At 31.9% G+C, this 20,242-nt stretch overlaps 2 protein-coding genes across 5 annotated transcripts in view; one reads left to right on the top strand and one right to left on the bottom strand.

The window, feature by feature from the left end:
- LOC113522598 (uncharacterized) overlaps window positions 1–20,242 on the bottom strand; it is a 407,257-nt gene that overhangs the window by 120,864 nt on the left and 266,151 nt on the right. The gene's annotated exons all lie outside the window — the stretch shown is intronic.
- The window catches only part of LOC113523057 (5-hydroxytryptamine receptor 2C), a 120,501-nt gene that overhangs the window by 60,966 nt on the left and 39,293 nt on the right, over window positions 1–20,242 (top strand). For all 4 annotated transcript variants that reach the window (XM_026908923.3, XM_031914150.2, XM_031914151.2 and 1 more), the window contains exons 3-4: window positions 6,301–6,403; window positions 7,789–7,918. In XM_026908923.3, coding sequence (XP_026764724.2) covers window positions 6,301–6,403; window positions 7,789–7,918 — 233 coding nt within the window. The remainder of the gene's footprint in view (window positions 1–6,300; window positions 6,404–7,788; window positions 7,919–20,242) is intronic.

The following is a 20,242-nucleotide window of genomic DNA, read 5'->3' as shown; positions in this document are numbered from 1 at the left end:
GATTTTGATTAATCATATCCCTACATTACCGTGTGGTCCCGGCATAGAATAGGTTACCCCTTCCTTTTTCGTGGGTATCGTAAGAGGATTAACCCCTTAACGGGGAAGTAATGAACAGCAGCGTCCCGTTTAAAAAATCACCGAACTGGAACTGCGATTGCCAATACGCCTGCCAAACGTGGCAACTATTGGTAAAACTCTTTTTACAAGGAAGGGCCATATCCTGCAGTGGAAAGTTAACGGCTGACATGATATGATATCACTGTATGATATTTATCTAAATTTGTAAACTTGTATCCCCTAAAAAAACCATAATAACTACAATTTTAGAACATTCGCTGTGACTTGGGAATTTACACAGATATTATAACTTTTATATTACATAGATAAAATAACTTTTACTTTAATATGTTAAAAAAAATCTTAAAATCAGCTTTTACATTTTAGACTCCTTTGTGCTTGGTATAAATCATAACCTATTGTCGACATTTCGTGCTCAGATTCTAGATATACTAGAGAGGGACACTTTGAGCAAAAGTTATCTTTTTTTTTATACCACTTAGAATTGCAAACAAAATGACGGCTTACCTGATGGAAAGTGGTAACCGTCATCTATAGACATGAGCAGTACCATAGACATAACAGAGTATACTGTTTTGCCCATGATACCCCCCATGCGGTGCCATTCCTGAGGACTCAGGTGTTATTTCTCCGTACCCAGTAAATTCACGTCATATCCCACCCTTCAAACTGAAACACAGCTATGCAAACACAATTGCTTTACGGTTGAAACATGAATGGGACAGAGGTACCCAAGCAATCACTTTTGTACAAAGACTCCTTCTGTTACAGAGGTACCCATTTCTCTCCCATTTCTTTCTATCACTAAGTTTTTTTTTATTGTTAAGGAAGTAAACAAACAAACGGACCACCTGATAGAAAGCGGCTACCGTCGCCCATGAACACTTGCAACACGGAAAGAATTGCTTGTGCGTTGCCGGCCTTTTATATGTTTGTAGCATGTTCTATGAAAGCCCCATATTATATTATAAGGAGAGAACTAAAGAAGGGAGCTCATTTTGCAACTCAGATGTACGAGGTAAGAATGAAAGGGATGCACGATAGTGATAGTGTGTCACGCATCTAAGAAATGTGGTAAAAGATAAATGAAGGCATAATTAGGTCATATAATTCCTTAAACCGTTCCCCATTGTGCTGACGATAGATAATTAATAAAGACGCAATATCCAGCCTCAAACTCGGGGAATCCAAATCGCTAGCGTGAGATTGCCGACTACTAAAACTGGTTGTTGTTGTTGGGCTTGTTGTCTTAAAGTAATATTTTTTTATGCAACTTAGAATGGCAAATAAGCTGACGGCCCACTTGATGGAAAGTGATGACCGTCGCATATGGATATGAGCAGTATCATGGACATAACAGAGTATACTGTTGCACTGTAATTCCCCCATGCGTACCTCTGTACCCTGTAAATTAACTTCCATATCCCACCCTTCAAACCAAAACACAGCCATGCAAACACAACTGCTTTACGGTAGAAACATGAATGGGATAAAGGTATTCAAGTAAACGACATTTGTACAAAGTCCCACTCTGGTAATATATATTTAATTCAATATGAATGGTGAGTTATAATAATGAAATAACAGAGTATGAAGACGTAACAAATTAATTATTAATAATGACAACGCATAAAAGGTATCATTCACATGATAGTGTATTCTGTGATGTTCTTGCAACTGTTGAAGTGTGTGGGTTACGGTTACCACTTTCCATCAGGTGGACCGCCAGCTTGTTGTCATTTTCAGTTAAATAAAAATTCTATATTCTAATTACCATTAATAAGTTACCATTAATAACGAACAAAAACTGGATATAAAAGGTACGTTTTAAATATATCTCGCGAGCAATTTAGTCGAGGTTACAGCTCTCTTTATCCCTTACCATGTCTAGTTTGATTTATTGTTCATTTATATTAATATGACAGTTGTGGAGTTGATAAAGTATCGGAAATATTTTTGTTCATATTTTCTTCTCTGTTACAGCTTATATATATTTATTTTAGTTACATTATTTACGCCTTACGAGACAGTAACGTCAATAGACGTCTAGCAAAAATTGCCAATTTCAGAATTACGTCGATCGTCGTCCGTTTTGCCGATAATATTTTAACGTAAAATATTTTAGATACTGTCAATGTAAATATATATATATATATATATATATATATATACATACATACATACATATATTTACTATGTACTCATATATCTATATGTCATCTTCTGTTTTTAAACGTGTTAAAAGAAAAATAAGTAATTTAAGTTTATTAGTATTACCAAAATTAGTATGAAAACAATACTTTAAAAATTTGGACCGTCGATGAGGCCCTACTTCGCGATTGAGGTCCACGCAATGTGTTTCCATCTACTTCTGCTCACAGTCGAGCGAGAGCATTCCACAATAGACGTAAAATGTAGTCTGTATTTTATCTTGATACGACATCCAGAAGTAGAATTCTTTATTATTTTTCCTACTTCTGAAATCCGCACGAACAAAGTAGTGGGCAAAAGCCAATTTTAAACAATAAGCCAACGTACAACAATACGTATTTGATAATTTAGAGTTTATGCTGGGATTAAATCTTGAGGCCCTTGGACCGCAGTTAAGCGCTGTCTAATTGAGATGTCACAGTTACCATTGTGTTACCTCTTTTCAGGCGGGATATTATTAGATTACAACAAAAAGTTAATTAACATAATATTACATTACTTAACATTACATTCACACACACACACACGCATACATTTTTATCACAATTTCACTGAACCCATAAATTATTGTTTCTCTAAAATTATGGGCTCCATTGTAATTTTTGTTTTTGTAATTCTTACTTCTCTGTTTCATATTGTTTCACTAAAAATGTAAAACAACAACATATAGAAGAGGGCACTAACTCCTGAAATACAGGTTTTTTCATACCTACCTCGAGAGTTAGGGACTTCAAACTATATTACAACAAATAGTGAAATAAAGATTTATTATTATTATTATAATACACGTATATTATTAACTGTCCACTGCTGAACAAGTTTCCACCACATTTGGTTTGCCAGTAGTTGCCACGCTCATTAGGTTGATTGACTACCTCAGTTAGGCTTTGGTCATATTTTAAAAGAGATCTGCTGCCTGTCCCTCGACCATTAATTACACCCAATGTTAGTTTCATTTAAAAAATTATGTGCCACAAAAAGAAACCAACTACAATTGTCGCAGAATCAGTTATTAAATTTGAATAACTAACTGAAGAGTGAAATATAGCAGTGAATTTTTGGGGTACAGAGACATAACGCCTGAGTCCTCAGGAATGGCAATGCAAAGGAGTATCATGGACGAAACATTATACTCTGTTAAGTCCATGATACAGTTCATGTCTATTGACGACGTTTACCACTTTCCATCAGGAAGGCCGTCAGCTTATTTGTCATTCTAATTTTCATTAAAAAAAATATTAAAGAGGCAAAGAGCATTTAAACCAGTAATGAAAAGCAGCTACTATCATCCATGAAAACCTGCAACACGAGAGGTGTTTCTTGTGCGTCGCCGACATTTTTTTTTTTATTATTTAAAATATATTGATTTACAAATAAATGCCACTAATAGTTCCAAACAACATTAAATATTCCAAAACTGTGTTACCCCTTTTCAGTGAGGATAACATTACAAACAACATGGAAGTTTGGTAAACAGTTCACTAATGATCGATCTTTAGTGGTAGGTATGTAGTATACTTTGGTCGCGCCCTTAGCGCCAGGTATTAAAAGCTCGTTACCCGTAAAATTGATTTTTATTGCGTCTTACAATGATGCAAATAAAGATTTCGTCTGTTTTAATTAGTCTGAAATAAATTATATATATAAATAATTATACGCACAACGGCCCATATAAGAGGCTAAGCGCGGAAAATAGAGTCATATTTACATTACATTTCTATTAATATTTATATTATTTATTCTATTAATATTATAAACGCGAAAATTAGTAAATATGGACAGATGGATTGATTTTTCGTGAGAGTTCTCACAAAAGGTACATAATGGATGTGAATAAGTACTACCTAGTACTGTGAAGAAGTACCTTCACAAGGAATGTGATCATTGTTGGCAGTATAGACTGGTTTGGAAATATGATTTGGAGCCTGAGGGATGATCATAAAATGATAAAGAGGATGAAAGTGTTATATCTGTTATTATGTTACTTTGTGAAGTAATTACATTATTCTGTTATTTATTAAGTTGTTTACATACATACATACATATCTGTCACGCCTGTCTCCCATTAATGTAGGCAGAAACAATGGAACGCCAAATGCTTCGATTCAAACAAACCTCTTTCGCTTCTTCCACATTCATTAATCTTTTCGTACACGCTCGCCGGTTACGGGTACTTTTAATTTGGCCCTTCTTTTTATTTTTTTTTATTTTTATTTTTTTTTTATTTTTTAAGGGCTTTTACCTTCTTCAGGTATATCAGTCCTATTGTAGCCTGAACTGATTTCTCCAACAAAACTTTACTTCAGCACGTCGCCTATTTAGTCGACATACGTCCGTCTAGTGCGACCCCTACCGACATCTCCATTCATTCTTGCTCGATAAATCTCTTTCATAATTCTTCTTTCATCCATCCTCTCCAAATGACCAAACCAACGCAACATTCATATATATTCATATATATTCATATAAGTTGTTTACGTTTCCTACAATTCATTCACGGACAAGTTATGTCCTGATTTAGCAAATATAATACTTTAAATACTGTTTCACGCAGGTTAAACTATGGTTTAACCGATTGCTCGAATAAAGTAATTATTAGATAATTTCTTTCCTAATAATGTACATATTTGATTGAAAATTACTAATCAAATAATATTATTATGAGCATGTGAAAATGAATAGCTGTTAGTTACGCTATTTAATAAAAGGGGAGCACAGAAATGGGATAAGAAAGTGCTATCGAGACGATCAGAGGACAATACGATGTCGAAGTACCAACCATTAAGTGTGAAGATATAAAATGTTTCTGAAAGGAATTTCCTTCGATTTTCCCATACGTTGGAACTGTAGGACATTTCTAGAGCACCGTTTATTTTATGGGTTTATACTTTGAAACACGTAACTTTGTCTACGTAAATTCAAATAAAATATATCCTATAAGAAAAGCATAAAATAATACATATATACATACACACACACACACACACACACACACACACACACACACACACGTGTGTGTGTGTGTGTGTGTGTGTGTGCATGCGTGCGTGCGTGCGTGCGTGCGTGCGTGCATGCGTGCGTGCGTGCGTGCGTGCGTGCGTGCGTGCGTGCGCGCGCTCTTGCGTGTGTGTGTATTAATTAAAAAATACCATAAAACTAGAAAAGCATTTAATTATAAAATAAGGACGTTTATTGCTCAATTATGTTTAAGCTGTTGAATGTAATTGAACTAAATGGAACTATTTTTAAGTATATTTTTTATTTATATAACTGCAAAGGCAAATGAGTTGATAGCCCGTCTAATAGAAAGTGATAACCGTCGGCTATAGACATAAAATATATCACTTTATCATATTGCAAAAGTTTTAGCGGCTGAGAACTTTATGCAATAGTCGGATGCTAAAATGATTGGATCGTCAGTTGAGCCATATACGAAGTATGACAGTGAAATTACAGGGTACAGAGGCAAAACATCTCAGTTCTCACGAATGGTAATATGTAAGAGGTATCATAGACGATACAGTACACTATGTTATGTCTATAGTACTATTCGTGTTTATAGGCGACGGTTACCACTTTCTATAAGGTGGGCCGTCAGCTTCTTTGCCGTTCTAAGTTGCATAAAAAACTTAGATGAAAGGGCAACATTTCAATTTAAATAAAAAAGAACGCCCTTATTCGCACGAATGTCTAACAATAGACTAAAATAATAAATTCTACTTAATTTATTAATCATGATGATGATCAACTTTTAACTGTCCACTGGTTGGCATAAGCCCCTCCCTTGACGGATTTTGTCAGTAGTTACCATGCTTGGCAGGTAGATTGAAAACCGCAGTTAGGCTTTGGAGATGTTTAAAGAAGGACGTTGCTGCTCATCCCTCGCCCTCTCTTAATCGGCTCTTACGACACCCACGGGAAAGGAAGGGGTGGCCCATTCTATACCGGGACCTACACGGCGAATTATTCTATTATTTCCATATAAATAACAATTTATTTTTGTTACAGGTTATTTCCCGCTACCCGCTGTGTATTGCTTGACTTGGATTTGTCTCGACGTGCTTCTGTGTACGGCCTCTATCATGCACCTTTGTACAATAAGTGTTGACAGGTAAATAAAAATTTGTATCATATTACTAAAGCAGTCACAGCTGAGTTGGAAAGCGCTTGACTCCTGTCCGAAGATCCCAGGATTGGATCCCAATCTAAACCTCTGCATTTAAAAAAAATTGCGTATTGATTCAGATAAGCAGACGACTTTGTACAAAAGTCGTTTGCAAGGATACCTCTGTCCCACCAATAAAGAGAATGCCAATAGTAACAATAGAGAGTTGGTTATATGCTTGGAACTATTTTGTTTAATTCCGCTACGTGTGTGACTACCAACACTCGAAGATCGACTAACACTTTATTCTCACTATATTTTTATTAATATAATAAAATTATGACTAGACTATATATATATATATATGAAAAATATTTATGAATTTAACGAAAATTAATATAAAAGGCCTTAATAAGATAAAAACAGAACCAAAACAATATTGTTTACATTTTTTTCTGTCTATATTGTTTGTTCCTGTATTACGCAAATATTACTGCACTAAATTGGATGTGGTTTGTACGTTTTTGTTCCTGAAGGTTTAACTTAAAATTTGGTGTACATTTTGTCATAATACTCCATCTAAAAGTGATCTAATTTATTAGTTTTACTACTTTTGAAATCCTCGCGAACGAAGTAGCGAGCAAAAATCCAGCGAGTAATAATTTAGAAGGGCAATATGCACAATCTCATACAATGCTCTTTTAAATCCAAAGGAATATCTTTTAAAATAAAGTTAAATTTTTCAAATGTAGAACGTTTTATCTTATTGGCCAGTGCTCTTAAATATTCAGACTAAAATATTACATTATTTATTTGAACGTATTAACATAAAATCTCTTTATAAAATATTTTTATAAGTACAAAGAAAAATTTTAGGTCCATTTTTTGCCAAAGGATTTATATATAGATTAAGGATGGGGTTTATACAAGTATAATACAAATCTATAGACAATAACATCGAATTTCATAAGGCTCGGTTTAAGTAATTGCGTGATATGTATATATAAAAAATATATGCATATTATATAAAATATCATTTTTTAGTTATTTAGTGTTCACTGAACTGAATATAAGCTTCTCTTCTCCATAGAACAAGTACTGTGTCACCTGTGCTCCGCCATCATATACCGTTAGCGTAGGCGAGGTTACCATTCCGTTATCATCCATTAAAAAAAGTTCTGAATCACCTATATCCTCCATACTATACTGAGTTTGCCTTGACACGGCCACCAGTCGAGAACCTTTCTCCACTGTCAGTTTTTGGTGTTTCGGGCTATGTAACCAGCATTTTAGTTTCTCAATTTTTTAAGCTCTACATTTATGTATATTTTGATCACTTTGATTCTTTTGCGGATATATTATTATTAAACTAATAAAATGGCTTCTTTCAGATACCTCTCCCTGCGTTACCCGATGAGGTTTGGCAGAAACAAGACAAGAAAAAGGGTGACAGTGAAAATCGCTTTCGTCTGGATACTGTCTACAGCCATGAGTCTTCCACTGAGTCTTATGTATTCAAAGGTAAGTTTATTGAATCAATAATTCAATTTAATTGTTCCTCTCCAGACTAAAGAGGTCGCTATTTAGCGATATGACCGCCCATTATTGCCTCTTTATATTGCTTCTAGCTATATTGATTTTTTTGTACACATTTTATGTCATTGTAATGAAATGAAAAATACGATGTTAAATTATAGCACAAAGTATTAAAAAAATTCTATTAAATCTAATTTTAAACACAAATTTGTCTTTATCTTTATCGGATAATTAGGTGTCGGTTAGTATTGAATAATATATAGCAATATATATTTTAGTTACAATATCTGTATACTGGGCCAATAACGAATATGTTAAAATTCTATTATTCAAAAAATAATATTGAATTACTGGAGACTTTTAACATATTTGGAAATAGATATTCGACCGATTTGAGTGAAATCGAAATGGGTGATGACCTCTCACTATTAATGTTCAGAGGAACCCAATATATAGATAACGGATCGATATCCATATTATCTTTTTTTTATGGGTGAAAATGGTATGGTAACCTCGCCTGCGCTAACGAGATACGCTGGCGGAGCACCAGCGAAGGATGATAGATGAAAATGAAAACAGGCCAGTTAGCCCATTATGATGAATTCATCAGGAATTAACCATGATAGTTTCCAGGGGAACCGCGAGGAGGTCGACCTGGTTGGGTATATTGCTAGCAATGGGATTCTCAGTCTCCATTACTAACAATCCCTTTCCCCCCGTCCATGTTTAGTGTCTGTCGGTTTGAAGCCGGGGCGCATCGCTAGTAACAAATAATTATCAATCGAACGTAGAGACATAGTATCAGCTTCGACCTTGTTCATATGGTGTCAATTAGCGAATCGACTATAAAGTGTGTCGCATCAATTTACTTCATTGTGAAACTCAAAGGACAATGTATTGAATAAATAATACAATATTGGGATAGATTCTGAGTCACCATTTCTCTAAGCCGAAATTACTGTGTTTATGAACCATCATAAATTTAATTTATAATAATCTTGTTATTAGTTTATATTAAACTCAATTTCTTGTGTAGCTCCGGCATAGAACAAACTACTCCTTCCTTTACCGTGGGTGTCGTAAGTGACGACTAAAGGAGGACTAGGGATGAGCAGCAACGTCCTTCTTAAAACATCTCGAAAGCTTAATTGTCGTTGCCAATCCGCCTGCCAAGCATGGCAACTACTAGCAACCCCCCCCCCCCCCCACGGGAAGGCTTATGTTCAGCAGTAGACAGTTAAAGGCTGATATGATGATGCTGATAATCTTAACATAAACATATCACAAATTTATGGACTAAATTTCTGATATGTTTATGTGTTAAGATTTGGTCCTTAAAGCAAAGATTTGGCTGTAATATCAAACTGAATATTTAATTTTAAAGATATGTTTAGACAATATATCTCATTTTGTATTATTTCTTATATTTTATTAGGTAGGCTGACGTGTTTTATGACATATTAAATTGCACAAAAAAGTTTTCATTAAATATTTTTTGTTGTGGAATGTACATCGAACAAAATAACTTTTTCATCGCTCGATTTAGCTATGGAATGAGTAAATTTTTTACAATAGGGAAGATCACTGTCAATTTATCTTGGTAGGGGACGCCACTGTCTTATAAAGTAAACAAATTTCATTCTTGCTTTAATCTTTTACGTCTGTAATAAATAGGTAGGGAAATAAATTTAGAATATATATTTTCCGACCATTATTGGTTTTTAAAATTGTTTTATTTATTTATTTATTCAGTAATACATATATGTGTACAAGGTGGACTTAATGCTAGCATTCTCTCCCAGATAACCTTAGGGAAGTGTACTTGAATGCGGTATTAGTGATACATACAAAATTTTACATATATAAACAAATAAATATATATAAATAAAAATATATTGACACATATATAAGATATACAATATTGTACACGAAGGTAATAATAATAAACTGGTTAACTTTAAAAAAAAAGGTTGATTACTATTTTTCAATAAAATTCGAAGACTTATTTGCAAAGTAAAAAATCTACATAAAAAATATATTTTCGCCACCGCTTAATGTAAGCTTGACAATATTAGAATATTGGGGCGTAATACAGAAGTTTAATTTTGTTTATGGTTTATTTTAGTTGTTATGTATTTCTTTAAGGTATTTTCAGAGGGGGGAAGGGATTGTTAGTAATAAGGTCTAATAGCCCCTTGGCTAGCAATATATCCTCTCAGGTCGATCCCCACGCGGTTCCCCCTGGATACCAGCATGGTTAATTCTTGTCCATGGTGGGCCAACTAGTCTGCATTAATTCTTACCTATCATCTTCCACTGGTGCTTCGTCGATGTATACCGATAGCGCGGGTAGAGCTACCATTCCATTTTCACCCATTAAAAAAAAGGTCTTTTCGGACTTGTTTCTTTCATTCAACCTCACAAGTGATATAGCTTGAAGATAGATGGATATTTTAACAATTTGACAGTTTTGTCAGACTATTCAACTAAGGATTAATATCTCATGATGTCGAGATTGACCGACGATATCATGTAACAAGATATAGGTACATACCACATACATATAACATACGAGTAATCCTCTAGTGTATCTACTGGGATATCTAAGACAAAGCCATCAAACCTTCACTATATCGATCTGTTTTGATATCACATATATCTATCCATGCTCATATCTTGGCACTTAAGGATGTGCACAGCAACCGAGAGGAACATGTGGATATTTGAGTTTTGTTAATTCGAATTTTTGTATATTTCTAGTCACAGAGTAGCAAGTTTATAGATGGAACCAAACAAGAGAATCTTAAAACACAAATTAGCATCTTGTCATTTTACGAGTAAGAAGTTTCTTCTTAAAAATCTTATTTTTTTCCTCATATATCTTTCTTACAAAAGGGTAGGCAAAATACTATGACTCTGCAAGTTAGAAAATTATTAGTAAAAAAAAAAAAACTAAATACTACGCCCACTCAGAAAGCAGTCTGCGGTTGTACTTCAAATAGAAAAAAAAATTACTCCTTATTTAAAACAGAAAGTGGTAGTTTTGTTTCAAAAATTATTATTAACCAGCTACAGCGGAGTACAATATTGTATGAAAATCAACAAATTCCTAATTTATTATCTCTGGTGTAATTTCTTTTTATATTTTTTTACTTTTCATTTCAGAGTAATAGTGAACACGTTTGACAGTGATTGTCGTCGCCTCATATTCATTGCATGCGTGGCGGTCTTACTTCAAATCCATAAACAAAGAGATAATTACAGAACTCGATACTAGATGGCGCTGTTTTTGTTTGAAGAAAGTTTGCGGGCTAAAATACATAGAATTTCATCAATGACTTCCACAAAGAACAACATTTCTGTTTTTTCTAAGTCCGTATCTCTTCCGTATATTTCATGATATAAGCTTGGGCTACATTGTTATGCAAATTTTGTCGCTGTCTTGCTAATTGACAATAAAAAATCAATGCTTATAAATTAAAAAATATAGGTCCACATTTATTTAAAGGGTATTGTTTTTGTGCTAAATATTTCATAAAAACGTTATTTAATACTTTGTGGATTATTAATTTAGTTGATAATCACTGGAAGAAAATGGTGCTAATTTGAGAGATCACTTCGTAACAAAAAAGCGTTCATGTGATTTCTATGTAACCAGTTTACGGAATTCAAACATTTTACCTTATAAAATAGGTAAGTCTTTTATAATTCTTATCTATATTGATATTTAAAATAGAAGCATATTATAAATAGTTTTGAATATTCTTTCATTTATTATGTTGACAACTCTAGATGCTGGCATAGATTTATTCTAACTTTCGTCGATATTAAGGCAGTACTGACTCTTAACATAATTTATTGAGTATTACTTACATATTTTCAAAAAAATACGTAAAAACATATTTTTTTGGGTGATTATGGGAGTTATTGTATACTCTGTGACATTACATTGTAGGGAATAGCTTACTATTTGTAGGGAATTTGAAAAATGGCGGGAACTGTGAACATTTAAATCGAAAAGCTGTAATTTGAGTATACATAAATACGCGATGGCACAATGTGTAATTATTTGTTATGATTGTGGTGTTCTTTCAATATTACTTCCAGAAAAATAATTATTTTCAAGTTACAAGCCTCTTATATTATACATAACGCTGGCAAAAATGATTGTAAAACTGGCAACCGATTGCCATTGAGGAAAAGAAGAAGGCATTATATTTAAAAAGACTACCCAAATGTCAACGAATAAGGAAAGAAGAAGGTAGAATTATTCAAATCTTGTCTTTAAACATTGTACTATTAATTAATTACGTTCATTCAATGTGAAAATAGTTATTTTTCAGTCTCGTGGCTTACCTTTTCATATAATTTGCATTTTGCAACTTTGTAACGTCTCGTTTTCGAGTTAATTGTTACTCCATTTAAGATAAATTAACAAATTATAAATAGATAAGGAAGGTATTGAATTCCGATCACTTTATAAATAATTTCAATAATTGTTCCAGTTTAAACTTTTGATTGGGAAAATAAGTTTGGAATTTCCTCGAACTCAATGCCAAATATAGCGTTCACGTAATGATCTGTTTAAAATTTGAACCAATTTCTTTACGGTTATTACCTTTTGGTTTACGGCGTATTGATTTATGCTACATTTCGGGCAATTTGATTTGAAATAAAATTAAGTCATTTATAATAAACTAGCAATGTGTCCCGTCTTCGTTCATATATATATTCATATATATATGTATATATATATGAATATATATACTTAAATAAAATACAGTAATATAGTAGTGATAATGTAGTTTTCTACAAGTGACAGAATTTTAAAAACAGTTGTTTTGTACTTATACTTATTACTAGCAATCCACCCAAACTTCGCACGAGTAACGAAATACTATGGGTTACATTATTGTAATTTTCATAGAGCTCTCTCTCTTTTTTTTGTAACTCTTTTTTTTAAATACACATAAGTATGTTAGTCACTGATAATTTAGCTTTCTACTAGTTAAAGAATTTAAAAAAACGGTTAAGTAGTTTAGATAAACAACTTGTTATTTTATTTACTATGGATAACAGGCCTACTCCCCCCTGCCCCTCATCATAAATACTGCTATAAGAAATAGTCTTAAACCACCTGTACACATTTGAGGCATATGAAGCTTTCTCTAGTAGGAAATCGCCTCACACTGTATTTGTTTATAAATAAAGATAATATTATATCTTTCAAACGAATGAATGTTCCGTGAAAAATCCTTTCTCACTGATTACCTAATTAAATATATTAATACACAAATGCCATCCAATCCCAAACTAAACAGAATTGTTATTTTTGTATTATTATATTTTTTTATTTATGAATTTGTATTATAAGTACTATATAACTTGATAAAATATTAAAACACTTTTAAGTAAATAATAACACCAAAGGGAGACTTTGTACATAAGTCATTTGCTTGGGTACCTCTGTCCCATTCAGAAAATTCTTTTTTATTTAAAAAGATATACTTACAAATTGGTTTCATAAAAATTTTATCAACATCTGTTCAGTAATTTAGTTTTTAATTTTTTTATCTTTTTTTCTTTCTTTTTTTATCTTTAAATATATATAATATAATACACAAGTTTACCAGCGACATAATACCATTTTATTAAATGTAGATTCACTTAGCTTAGCCACTTTATGGGTCATCTCAGAAACATTAAACCATAAACAAAGTTACTTGGCTTCATTTTCATAAATAATAGGGTATAATAAAATGACCTTGTACATTTTTTTGCTTTTTTTTTATACATATTTTTTTGTTTTGATATTTTACTAATAAAATTCTCCTCTAATCGCCTTTTATAATGTTACTAACTATCTCCGTGACTTTGTCCGCATTACAAGCATAAGTTTAATAGTTTGGTTTTTAAACGAGAATAACTGGTTTTGACCAGATTGAAGTTGGTGTTTTTTTTGTGGAACAAAATCTAATTCTTTTCCTTCTCATTTATTACATTAATAGAATAGGACGCCCTTTCTCCAATGGAAGTAATAAGAGGGGACTAAGATAACATAAAATGACCAGAAGATGGGTATCAGCGTCCCTCGAGTAATCATTAAACGTCATGATTAAAAAACTGGTTATTATTTTTTACAATGTTGCTTGCGAAACAATTGTTTACAATTACAATAAAATATAAGAGGCTATTCATAAAAACAAAGGGTGACGTCAACAAAAGTTTCTTTCTAAACAAATATCAGAAATTAATGGAAATGTATTTTAAAGTAATAATTAAATATTCTGTTACACAAAAAATAGCCGACTAATTGTGGCAAAATCAGCCATTTTGATTGAAAAACTAAACTGTCATATAGATTATGATAAAATTTATATGGGATTAATTTATAAGTATATCCTTTTAGAAAAAAAGATTTTTTTTCACAACACAGGGGGCAAACGAGCATGCGGCTCACCTGATGGTAAGTGACTACCACCGCCCATGATCATCCACAACACCAACGGCATTGCAGGTGTGCTGCCGGCCTTTTAAAAAGGAATATGCTCTTTTCTAGAAGGTTATGAAGTTGTGTCGGTTCGGAAATACTGCTTCTGGAAGTTGATTCCAAAGAGTGGTTGTTTTCGAAATCGGCTAACAACTGCTGGAGTTATGATGTAGCAAATATAAAAAAAAAGTCAACCGAATTGAGAATTGAAATTGGAACCTCCTTTCTAAAGTCGATTGAGAAAACTGCGTTACATTAATATCTTGCTACATTAAAGACTAGTGTCAAATACAAACATGTCACAAAATTGTATTAATCGGTCAAATACGTTTCAGTGTAAGTTTCAAGGGTTAATTAAGTTGTGTATTTACAACTTATTTAATGCTTGATAAGTTCGTTCTCCGTTGAATCCTCTTATCTGTGTGTGAACATTTGATGGTTTACATAACAACATACACTTTTACGTTATTTCTAACGATAATCGAATTTAATCTTTACTTATATTGTAAACTATTGTTTGCCAATTATTTCATACGTGTAGATTTTAGCAGTTAAAAAAGCAATTAGAGAAAATAAACAATACATTAGATTTTAGGTGAGACTTTCAGGAATACGACTGGGAAAACTACATTCAATTTGGTCCAGCAGTTTTTGTATAATGCTAGAACAAAGATACAAACAAACAGACAGACAAAATTTATAAAAAATATTTTAGTAAGATGTAAAAGTACGTTCTGAAATGCGTAATTTAAAATCTGGTATATGTTTTCTCTTGATACGCCATCTATAAATGGTATATTTGATTGCTTTTTGTACTTCTGAAATCCGCGCATACGAAGTCAGGGCAAAAAGCTAACTTACAAATAGTATAAGATTGTGATGTGCATTTTATCATCATCATCCTCATTATAATAGCTATTAACTATCCAATGCTGAGTATAAACCTCCTCTAGGAGGGTTTTGCCAGCAGTTGTCACGCTGCGTAGACGGATTGGCAACCGCAGTTTTAGAGATGTTTTATGAGGTTGAGAAAATGTTTTAGGACGCTGCTGACCATCTTTTACCCTACCTAAGTCATCTCTTACAACACCCATGGGAAACAAAAGGGTGTCCTATTCTATGCCGGGACCACACTGTATTTTATTATACCAATTAATAAATATATTCCCGTTACGCGAACAAAGTCGCGGCCATAACTATACCTTTAATTTTACTTTAAAAAACATGTACCTACCATAAAATATCTTCATTTACGAATACAGCACCGACCTCATTAAACTCAATATTAGACCAACATAAAAACTTTTTAATTTTTATACGTTTTCTTCGTAAACTTGATATTATTGCAAACCTGGCTTCTACCTTTACAATAAATACAAAGTTTCTCTTTTATTTTTATTTTATTTCAATAGGTACACGTTACAAAGAATTAACAATGTTTATATTAATTTATACGGTATTTTGTACCTTTATATGTATATTTTAATCTGTACTTCATGCTACTGTATTTAAGTTGAATTATTTTTATGTCATTGTTTATTTTTATGTTTTTGGTGCTATAAAGAATTAAAACAATAAATAAATGTTTTTTTCAAGCTAACCATCTAAAAATATGCATGCACAACATGTTCAAATATTAAACACACAGCTAAACAAGTATGTAAATACAATATAATTTATACAACAATAAAATATTTAACTTACTTACTCATTAACAGCTATAAAGGTAAATATAATAATGTTAATCGTAATTAAATCTGTTTTTACTTGAAAAATGTATTTTTGTGTATATGTATGTATTAATATGTACATGTCATAATAAAAATTAAGTGCCTAAATGGATTTTAACCATTTTTACTTTACAGAATAAACGTAAGACCGGTATTCTATAGATACACTGTATAGAAATGTGGGTTAATATGGCAGCCGCGAAGTCTCCTTAGTTTCCGCCCTTTAGTAACACAATCTTCTTACTTTCTTATAATACAGACATATATATATACGGAACTTCCTCTAATAATCTTATCAAAAACATAAATGTGAAATGAGAGCCAAGTTCTATATTATGAATATGCATAGTTTCGACTCCGCCGTAAAAAGATTTGAAATCTATATGGGTGCCAAGTTCTGTGTTGAAAATCTTAAAATTTACAAGTTACAAGAAGATGTAACATTATAAAATGAATTTATATAACAATTTCTTGTTTCTTGATACTACTATCGTATTTATTACTTAATAGGTACTGAATCGTCTTTAAAAAAATAACCATTTATCCTCATTTTTATGCTTTATTTAAGCAGTTACTGTCTATTCTATGTGTAAGTATATTTATTATTTATACATATTTATTTGTTTATATATGTAAATTTTAGTATGTATGTAAATATATCAATTATTATTAGTACCGCATTCATGTATTCCCTAAGGTTGACTGGGAGAGAATGCTTTTAGTATTAAGTCCGCCTTAATACACATAAATTTACTAATGAATGAATAAATGAAATGAAATGTGAATTTAAATGAAATTTATTTGCAAGAAATATTGTAGATAAGATGTTGCATTTGTCAAGTTTACAAGATGATGTACGTGTAGCCACATCAAATGGTATGCAAATAAATGAAATAAATACAAATTATTAAATTTTAACGAACAATTCACTTATTTCACACACATACACACACACACACACACACAGAGAGAGGGAGAGAGAGAGAACACAATGCACTTATTTCACTTTTTATCAGCCTATCAGTCTACCTTGATGCCAAATATAAAGTTTCTAGGTCACCTGGAAGTGGGTTAGGTTTTTGGTATATAAGTCAGTCAGTAAGTCAATAGGAAAAATACCGGTTTTTAAACGTTAATTTGAGCAACATTTATAATATTACGGATTCTAGATTTTTATGCAAACTTTGTAGGGCACAGTCTTTTTCTTATATATCTCTTATGTAACATTGTTTACTTGCAATTTTTTTTATACAAGAGGAAATTTGGTAGTCTATTGCTAGCTATACATCTGCTAAATCGATCTCCGTAGAATCTCCCTAGAAACAATCATCGATAATTCCTGTCGAATTTTTCACAATAGATCAATTCCCTTGAGTTCATCCTCACGCATCATCATTCACTAATACCACACCAGCGTAAACCAGTAGCGCGCGCGGGATGCCATTCCATTTTCATCCATCAAAAAAAAATCCCCTTAAACCATGTAATTTTGTATATGACATATAGGCTAACACCATACCATGTAATACTAAGTTACGTTATGAGACTGTAGTTCAAAAATACCGCTGGAGCAAAGAGAAATTTTAGGAGCACGCCATGAATTTTATATGTACTTAAAATAGGGAACGAGTCTCGTATATATATTGTTGTTTTCATCATTTTGTACAACGAAACGTGCTTGAAAACGTTCTGCTGTTGACTCATAAGTGGATATATTTCATTGCAATTGCAAATACTAATTAACGTAAAATGCTGTATTTTCATAGCCGTATTATCATTAAAAGGGTAAATTGTGAGAATAAAATTATTGAGTTCAGTACAGAGTTATTTTGTATAATTACGCAGTAGTAAGCGTGTGACTGCCAACAGTCGACGATTATCTACTATTATTATTACCAGAAGTTCTATAATCTTTCATATTAGCCATCAATATCCAACCGCCATTCCGTCCACTCAGGTGTAGCAAGGGTGGACACTAATGGTAGCGGAATTTAACAAAATAATTCTAATCAACTAACCAGTGATATGAACTTCTGCAAAATAACACTTAGTTCAACAAAATATACGAGTAACGTCTCTATATTGCAATAATACCTCTCATTGTCCTCAAGATTGGCAACTGAGGGATAATAAAACTTTTTATTGAATACCAGAAATAATAAAAAGAGAATACGTGCTTACAAAAGGTGATTTTATCACAATCTTTTAGAGACAACCTGGCGTTTCATGGCTGTCTCAATGTATTGTATACTACCTTTCGTCCCGTTATTTCGTATACATAGAGTTTAGAAAAAGAAAACTAATAAAATAGCTATATTCTAGATGGCGTATAAAGCCTATACTAAATGTTAGACATTAGAATAAAGATAGACCTTCAAGAATACAACTGTGAAAACCTTATCGAATTTTTTGCAGTAATTATTGGGTAATGCCGAAACAAACATATAGGCAGTTAGATGAAATTTCTGAAAATTATTGTTTCGGTATTTATTTCTCGTATATTAATATTATATTAATTTTTATTGTCTTTTATATTAATTTTTCTTAAATATCTCTCATGTACAGATATTATGTGGTTACAGTTTTATTATTTTAGTAGAATTACTTTTCATTAGTTATACTGTGATCTTGTTTACTATTATTTCTTTTACACTTTATTGCACCAAGCAAAAAATAAATAAATACAGTAAATATAAATGAGAAGTGATTTTATTATTTTATTGAAATACATAGATAATCTCCATGTATAACAGAGTAAGAATACAACGAATCGTCACCCCTTTTCGTCATTAAAATATCATAAGAAACGACTATAAGAACAAATAGAAGAACAAAAAAGCAAAAATGTAATGTATTGCTATCATATTATTTATTATTACTTATTATAATTATATACATATATATATATATATATATATATATAACAAGTTTTACAGACCACTTTAATTATACATACATATATAGTTGTATTTTTTTTATGTAACATTCTGTATGATTTGTGGAGAAAATAAATAAATAAATAAAAAATAAAAATATATAATTATAAATAAAGAATAATAAGCTTTATTTCGAAAATAACTACTAACACATAAATAAATGAAAGAATAAAATATGGATAATAATAAAAAAATATATAATCTTAAGAGAATCTATGGAACTAAAATAAACAAGAACATTATATAAACAAAAATATAGACTAATATATACAAAGGAATATTAAATATTTTAATTTCTCTAATCGCTAAAACAATAAACGGATTACAATACCCAATATCGTTTATCTTGTAAACAACGAGTTACAATGAATAGAAGCACTATTGAAGTTTGTTATAAAGGCGCAGTTAATGATTAAATTATTAATACAAAAGCTATAATCGACTATTCAAGACTAAAAACGTGCTTCCAACCCGTTTATATAAGCCTCATACAGCTAAAACCTTTTATCATCGGTGTCAAACCGCTTAGGTAGATATTTTTAACCCAAACTATACGTAAATGAACGATATTAATTAAAACTTTGACATTCTATGACTATTCTATACCGGGATTATATGGCATAGAATGATTACGAGTATAGGAAATTAAGATGGACCAATGGATGGAAAACAAGCTGACGGCCCACCTGATGAAAAGTGGTAACCGTCGCCTAGAGATATGAGCAGTACCATGGACATAGCAGAGTATACTGTTTGCCCATGATACCCCCCATGCATTGCCATTCCTGAGGACTTGCATAATAAATTGTATTTATATTTACAAAGATAAGACATTTATAAAAATTATGAGCAGGGGTGATTCTATCTACGAAAGAGATCTCTTCCAGCAAACCAAATATATTGATAAGGGATGTAATTATTACATGACAAACAACCCTACCGTTGGAAAGTGGGTTCAGAATTGTTGAAGATATCGCGTAATATTCAGACAAATTAAGTCCAATGGGTATATTAATGACACTTGATGGTAAACGATAACCATAACGCCTATAACTTTATACTCATAACATTAAAATTTAAAAACCTTATCTAAATTAAACTTATATTAAACAGATTTTTTTGCGGAAATAATGTAGCCACTTTAGTCGTGATA

This window comes from Galleria mellonella, unplaced genomic scaffold (genome assembly GCF_026898425.1).
Source record: "Galleria mellonella isolate WM207_F2 unplaced genomic scaffold, CSIRO_AGI_GalMel_v1 utg38, whole genome shotgun sequence".
NCBI lineage: Eukaryota > Metazoa > Arthropoda > Insecta > Lepidoptera > Pyralidae > Galleria > Galleria mellonella.
The sequence above is the reverse complement of the archived record's forward strand: the minus strand, read 5'-3'. Positions and strand labels throughout refer to the sequence as shown.